Genomic DNA, 7556 nt, shown 5'->3' with positions numbered 1-7556 from the left:
TGCCTTATTGCCTGGCATCTAATGAGACAACTACCTCCCCACACCAACCCCCCAAAAAGACTCAGAAACTGTTTTTATTAACAAACTTCACCAATTAGCTTCCATCTTGGGGAGGATTTCAGTTCATAAGGAGTGGGCCAGTGACATTTCTGGGACGCCCCCGGGGGACTGGGTCCCTGCTGCGCTGTTAGCCGCACCTGCCCCCTCCCCGCAGCTAAAGTGTCTTTGGCCCATTGTATCCATTAACCGTGGATGTTTGACTCCGCTGAGCCATGATGGTCTCCCGCTTTTTGTTCTTTCCTCCAGTATGTCTTTGCTCAATCACAGCTGTGACCCCAACTGTTCGATCGTGTTCAACGGGCCCCACCTCTTACTGCGAGCAGTCCGGGACATCGAGGCGGGGGAGGAGGTAAGGAGCCCCCATTTCCCACTCCTTGTCCATCAAAGACCCTGTCTGGGGTCCCATTCCTACAACCAGTTGTGCCTGAGGGACAGCTTTTCATTGTCCTTCTGCAAGGGGAAGATATATAATACCTCTACCCTGCGACCGATTTACCTACCATTACTTCTTCCAGATTATAGAGAGGCTAATTTTTTTTCAATCACCATTTTTCTGGATGATGACAGTTCCTTTTGTATATGTGTGAGAGAGATGTGTGTGTGACAGAATATATGTGCTTTGTGCATATGACAGTTCAGTGGCCTCTTCCATTTCTGCAAGTCGTCGTCTGTCCATGAGCAAGAAGGGCAGCCCAGCTTGTGACTGAGATCCCAAAGCCTTACTTACTCCTAAGACCACTAGTCACATTTTGGAGGTGACTCATTTTTACCTTGGTATAAAGAAAGCAAACGAGCTTTACTCTTTCAGGTTGTCATTGGGCCTTTGCAAACCTATGGCATTTTTAGGTGGTCATTCAAGCAAAGATGTAAAGGGAGTAGAGGACAGGGGTGGGGAGGGGGTGACCTCCAGCAGTGAAATGACCTTGACCCTTCCAGTTTTGCATGCTGCCAGACCAGCCTCTTGATGAGAAACCTTCTCACAAGTCAGTCCACGGTCTCACAAGGCAGCTGTAGATGGGCTGTGTCAAGGCTGCTGGCCCTGAGCCTGCCCAAGGTTTGGACAATCACTACCCTGAATTCTGGGTTATAGATAATCACGCTTCTCAGAACCCAGTTTCCTTCTACCTTCCAGTTTGCTCAAGTGGATATTTATTACAATGAAAATCGAGTGTCATAAGCTTTTACTGCATTTGTGCAGCACTCAGCCAATAAAACCTAAACTCAGAGGTGCCATATTTTATGCAGACAAGAATTTGGCATCGGTAAGACTCCCTCCGAACTGATTTTCAACGGAATGAGCTGTCGCTTATCCAGCCACTTATTGAATTTGCAGGTTTCAGAACTAGGTACATGGCATACCAGTCACCAATATGGGGAACTTAGATTTTTTTTTTCTGGGGCCATATTTGACTTCTAGGCAGATGAGAAAGGGGTGAGCTATCCATTTTCAGCAACATTCATTTGGCAGCGGAGGGATGGCTGCTTGCTGCTGCTGCTGGTGATGATGATGATGATGATGATGATGATGATGATGATGATGATGATGTTGTTTTACTAAATTAAAAAAACAGGCAACTTGGTAAACAAACAGGAAAACTTTTAGAAACAATTAGAATTTATAGAAAGAACAAAGATATTTTCTTATACCTTGTTTTCTAGGCTCGGCTGCCAGTTTTTCTCCTTGATGGTTTTCATTTAGTTGAAAATACACCTTGTCTTTTGGTGCTTATTTCACTTTTCACATCCTCCTCTTTCCATCTCTAGAGCAACAAGCAAACCCTCCCCTCCCCTGACACAACAGTCCTGCCCAGCCTCAGGCCCTGGAGCAGCCAATATTTTCCTGACAGAACTTGTCAGAGCAGCTTCTCAGCAAAGCGAGGACCCGCCCCCCACCTCCCCAGGAGTCCCTCTTACATAACCTTGCTCAGAAAGCGCGTTTTTTTCCCCAGACCATTTTACGAGTCTCGGTATCCGATGTTTTCTCTGCTGCATTATCCCCACTCTCTCTGCCTGTGTTAATGCTACACACTCTTCAAGGCCCTCTCAGTCACCATCTCTTCTAATAAAGTTTTTCCTGATTTTACAAATTAAAGGAAGCTCTTTTTCTCTGAGATCTCCCTGATAGTGGTTACGAATATTTCTTGGGCATTTATTCCTGCTCTTTCGGTGACTTCTCTGTTCATTTACGAGCTTCACGGGGACAGGCAATTGTGTCTGTGAATGAATGAAGCTTGCTAAAGGCAAAATCAGGGGTGGGATAGATTCCACCTCCCGTTTGAAACTACCACCAGTCCTCAGGTATGTCCTGTGGGCCTTGGAAAGGAGGTAGCATGAAAGCCAGCCCATTGCCAGTTTGAGATGGGAACGTTTCAAACCTCAGGCCAGGAGAGCAGGAAATTGCGTGGGACTCCACAGTAACAGAAGTCACCATAGAAATGACTTACCCTTTGTTCCTCTCCACGTAAAACTACCATTTGGACCACTTTTGGATCATTTCCCTTTAAACTGGTACCATTTATGATACTTTGCTATTTAAGGATTTTCATTGTGATACTCAGTTGTTGGATGTGTTGTGGGTTTATTTTCTTTTGTTTTGTTTTTTTTGTTGTCTTTTCGTTTTTTTTTCTTTTGTCTCTTCTTACAGAGAGTCATTTGTATCATGGTTTAAGTCATGACCGACATGCTGGGCTGCTGATGGCTGCCTCTTCAGGGTTTTATTAAGCTATAAAATAAATAGCATCGTCTCACAGTCTTCTAAAACATAGATCAAGAGGAAAGCTGGACAGTCCAGGCCACCCTCATGAGAATTCCTGGTTGGAAGAGGTTATAGCTGTTACAAACAATGCCCCTGGCTGCCAACATTCTCCGGAGCCATATCAGTTGGGAGAAATGTGATTTGCATAAATTGAGCATATCAGTATCCCTAATGTCAGTTTTAATCTAGAGTGTTTGGGGATTAGGACAGTCTGTTTCTTTCCTCATCATCTTTACTCACTTGCTAAGTCATTTAATAGATTCGCTGCGTACTTACCGGGGCGCTGTATGAGGTGGGCATAGGGAATAGAAGATGAGGACTCAGCCTCGCCCTCAGGAGTCCCAGGCATCCTTGAGGAAGCTGACACAGAGCAGAAGACGGTAATACAATACGAGAAGTACAATAGTATAGATGTGCCCAGGGCTTCGCAGACGCTCGGAGCAGGGGCACCCGGGGTGGCAAGGGGGGCGGGGGGCAGTGGTCAAAGAAGGCTCCCAGGGAAGTGGCTCCCAGGCTCTTCAAGCACCCACAGAGTTAAAGCCGGCTAAGGTGAGAAAGGTGTTCTAGACAAAGACACAGAGGCCAGAGGCAGAATGGAGAATTCACGGAGCAGAAAGCCGTTCACATCAGTAGACGGAAGGATTTAAATGTGACCAGCAGATGAGAGACTATGCGGGGACCAGACTGAGGGCCCATGGGCACGTAGGAAGGAGCTCACTTCGTCTGCAGCTTCCCAGCAGTGCCCGGTGTACAGGAGGCGCTGGGTAAACCTTCGTGGGAGGGAGGGCGACAGGCAAGGGGAATGTGATTGAAGGGTTAAGAAAGGAAGTGCAGGACTGGATTTTCTGCATGTAGGCAAGGTTGGGAGAAGGAGGGTCCGGGTGATACAGTAATCCAGGCGAGAGGTGACGATGGCGGCCTGATGTCACGGGGAATTCAGGTGGTGACTCGTGATGGGGGAGTCTGGAGAATATAATATGTAGAAGCTAAAATTAGCAGGATTTCATAATCGGCTACAAGGATGTGACAAAGAAAAGAGACAAGAATAACACTCAGGTTCGACTTTAAAAAGAAGTGAGATGTTTCAGACTTTTCTCAGTTCAGAGCCGGTTTTAGCATAAGAATTTATAATTGTGACAAGTAATTCCAGAAATGAAAACGAAGTCTATCTTTAATTTGTTCATTTTATCTACCCAGTTGGACATAGTTAAAAGATGCGCTTTGTGGAAAAGGCGTTTGTTTTGCCTTAAAATTTTCAAGTAAGCAATATATTCAGTATCCAGCAAATATGTTTCATGATGTTACCCTAATGCTGGAAATGATTTACTGCATTTTCCATAAGAACCGAAATGGCAAAGCAACTATCAGTGGCATTAATATTTTAATGCAAGTTTGTTCTGTTCCGTTAAAGCATCCACAGATCAATGGCAAAGTTTCATATATATGTTCCCGCTAAATGAATCCTACATTTAGTGAGCAAATTCTCCATTAAAACTGGTGTGTCAATGAGTCTTTAATACAGGTTTTAATCTTTGGATGATAAAATGATTTAGCTATCATTATCAGCTAGTAATCTGGCTATATTTTTTTTCCCCCAAAAATACAAATAGAGATGCTTTTTGCTATTGAGACCTTCAGCTTTGATACAGTGTATTTTGTGAACTTTACTGTCATAAAAGGCACCAAGTGGGAAACGGGGCAGAGTTTACTGGAAGAGGAGAATTTGAGTCAAGCTCGAAGGATAAGAGAGTTCTGAATAAGGCACACGTTGGCATCGTGTGCATTGTTTCAGAGGTGTAGCTCTGTGCATGATTGTGACGGACCATACGGTGTGCGGGGAGGTGCTGAGACCGGAAAGGCAGACAGGAAATCAGTTGGGAAGCCCTCCTGTGCCTTTATCCTGTAGGCAGTGAGAAGCCACCCAAAATCTCCATGCGGAGAAATGACACGATCAGATGCGAGCTGTAGGAAGACATCTTTCAGAGCGGTTTAGAAGATGAAAGGCAGACAGAAGGCAGCAGGGAGGCCAGTTAGGGAGCTCTCGTTGGTCCAGGTAATGGTCACAGGCAGTTACAGGTAGTACGTGTGGGGGGGCAGGGCGGGTGGCGCTCTAAGAGTCTGTTTATTGGGTTAAGTGAAATAACTAGTCTCCTGTTGCCTGTTGCCCGTTCCCCATCTGGCATGATCACTCATGAGTTTTGGCCTTTGTAGTAAATTCTTGGGTTAGCCAAGCATGTTTCTCCAGCGTGGCAGGCCCCATTCATTGGCTTCACAATGGGCATGTTGTAATCGCCCAGTAACTGCTGCCAGTTGATCCGATCTGATAGCCGAGGCTGATGACTAAGAGCCCTTGGGCTGGATCGAGAATTAGGGTCCAGAGTTAACCCAAGAGGGAACACAGACCGGCTCATTTTGCTGTCTCGCCTCGTTTAAGGAAGCAGGCCCCGAGAGCCTGAGAGCACAAGATGAACGTCCATGCCACCCCGGACTCACTCACAGGCTGTTGTAAGAGAGCCCTCAGATACTGGTTATTTGGAATTTGAGGTAGAGCATTCTCTCTACGCGAGAGGAACTTGCCTTATACAATGGCCGTTTGCGCTAAGGGGTGGCCCTGGCTTCGGATCACGAAGCAAGAGAAAGATATAGGGTATGAAGAAGTGGCTGTGGTCTCAGCTGAAGGAGCCCAGTTGTCACAGAACATCGCTTAGCACCGGCTTGAGAGTTTCAGGTTGGCCGGTGCTGCGGCAGCTCCTTCGGAAGCCTGTCTCCCCTACAGCCCCCAGAAGCACGAGAAGCAGCTGAGTTCACTTAAGAAGCGTATCAGGCTCGACTCAGATGTGGGCACAAATCCCAGAGGGATCCAACACTTCTGCTGTTTTCACTGCCTCGTGCTGCCCCCCTAGGTGACTGCCTGGCATGTAGTAGATGTTCAATAATGTCACTGTCAACATTTCTGAAGGGTAGCACTGTCGTTTCTGTGTATGGCGTGGCATGTTATAATTGCCTAACTCAGAAGGGTGCATAGACAGCCACCTAGCTGGGCAAGGCCGTGACTTCTGTCACCGTCGTGATGGCCATGGCGGGTTTGACGTCTCTGGCTGGCTGGACCAAGCCTTCTTCCCCACTGACTGCTTTCGTGGGGCCCTCCTTCAGCTGGCTTTTCCATCAGAGAGGGTGGCATCTGTGCCCTGCCATGCTGTCAAACAAGGAAGATCACGCTTTGCAGCCCCAAGATACTTTCTTTTAAGCTTGAGAAAGACCACATGGTTGTTGGCTCCAGGCAGTTTTTGTCATCTCCCTCCGAGCATAATCTTGCCTCCTTCCTCTCCCACAGCGTCCCCTTCTTCCCCCACCACATGTACCCCATAATCACTTCCTACACATAGATGCAAACAAAGAAGCCGTTTATACAGTACATCACAAGCTGATATATGTTACACAGTGAGAAAAATTAGGGAAGGGTAAGGGAATTAAAAGTACTGGGGTGGGGCGGGAATCAGGCTGTTATTTTAAATAGGGTCATCGGGTTAGACCTCAGTGAGAAAGTGAGATTTGATTGACACTCCATCTTGTTATAAAGTGTCTAAATGTTAACTTTGCATTTCTTTACTTATGTCATGGTAGACTAGTAATGCCATGGACTAGCAACTGTCCAGGAGCCACACTTTGAGTTGTGGGACTCCGTCGTGAGGACTTGGCCTTTACTCTAAGCGAAGTGGGAGCCGCTGGAGTGTTTTGAACAGAAGAGAGATCTGTTCCGACTTCTGTTTTCAGAGCATCTTCTGGAGGATGCAGTGCAGGGGGCCAGGGGAGAGGCGAGAGACCAACTGTGAGACTTGCGTCTTACAGGTTACACATGGTGGTGGCTGAGACCAGGATGGTAGCATTGGAAGAGGTAGGAAGTGGTTGGTTCTGGATATAGTTCTAAGGCTGAGCCCACAGAATTTCCTGGTGGATTGGATAAGGAGTGTGATGGAAAGAGAAATCAAGGACGACTCAGAAGTTTCAGATTGGATAACGCAAAAGATGAATTACTGTCAGCTGAGATTGGGCACCTCCAACTGAGGTGGAACAGGTTGAGGGGAGAGCAGGAATTAGATTTCGTATATTTTGAATTAGACTTTCAGTACCCAGGAGATCTGATCAAGTGAGAAATGAGAAACATCACAATGTCACCTGATGCCCTATATCTTGATATAGAGTCTTAGGGCCAGAGGGGAACCTGCGGGAGTCCCCCGAAGTGTGTGTGCCCTCTTGCCTGCGACCTTTCGCCTTCCAAGGCAGGGCATAGTTATGGTATTTGAAAGGGTCCAAGGAAGTCAGTTTTAGAGCCTCCATCAGTGATTGCATTCTGACATTAAATTCTCCCTATTTGGAAATCATTCCACCTTTTTTTTTTTTAAATCTAGTCAAAAGTAAGCGAGCAATCTCCTCATTGCAAAGATAGCAAATCTGGTTGACCCTAAATTCTGTGAGGCAGCGACAGAATTGAATTAGGATTTAAGAACAATCTGGCCATGTCGTCTGCTACCTGTTTGACTGCCAGGATTATTTTGGCTTCTCCAATTACCAGTGCTTGTAGAATTTATTCCCAAACTTAGTAATACTGAACATATAACAACTCTTGATATTTTACTGTCTACTGAATAAAAAGTAAGGCATAAAAATGTCTCGAGTTAGTGAGCCCAGTTCTTTAAAATAAATGTGTGATACATACATGCTCACTATGTAACAAAGACCC

The 7556-nt window shown here is 46.1% G+C and overlaps 1 protein-coding gene across 1 annotated transcript in view; it reads left to right on the top strand.

Annotated features, from left to right (window-relative positions):
* LOC105308524 (histone-lysine N-methyltransferase SMYD3-like) overlaps nt 1-7556 on the top strand; it is a 446229-nt gene that overhangs the window by 437765 nt on the left and 908 nt on the right. The window contains exon 7 of the mRNA XM_011384522.2: nt 307-409. Within this exon, the coding sequence (XP_011382824.1) occupies nt 307-409 (103 nt within the window). The remainder of the gene's footprint in view (nt 1-306; nt 410-7556) is intronic.

This window comes from Pteropus vampyrus, unplaced genomic scaffold (assembly GCF_000151845.1).
Source record: "Pteropus vampyrus isolate Shadow unplaced genomic scaffold, Pvam_2.0 Scaffold584, whole genome shotgun sequence".
NCBI classification, from domain to species: domain Eukaryota; kingdom Metazoa; phylum Chordata; class Mammalia; order Chiroptera; family Pteropodidae; genus Pteropus; species Pteropus vampyrus.
The sequence above is the reverse complement of the archived record's forward strand: the minus strand, read 5'-3'. Positions and strand labels throughout refer to the sequence as shown.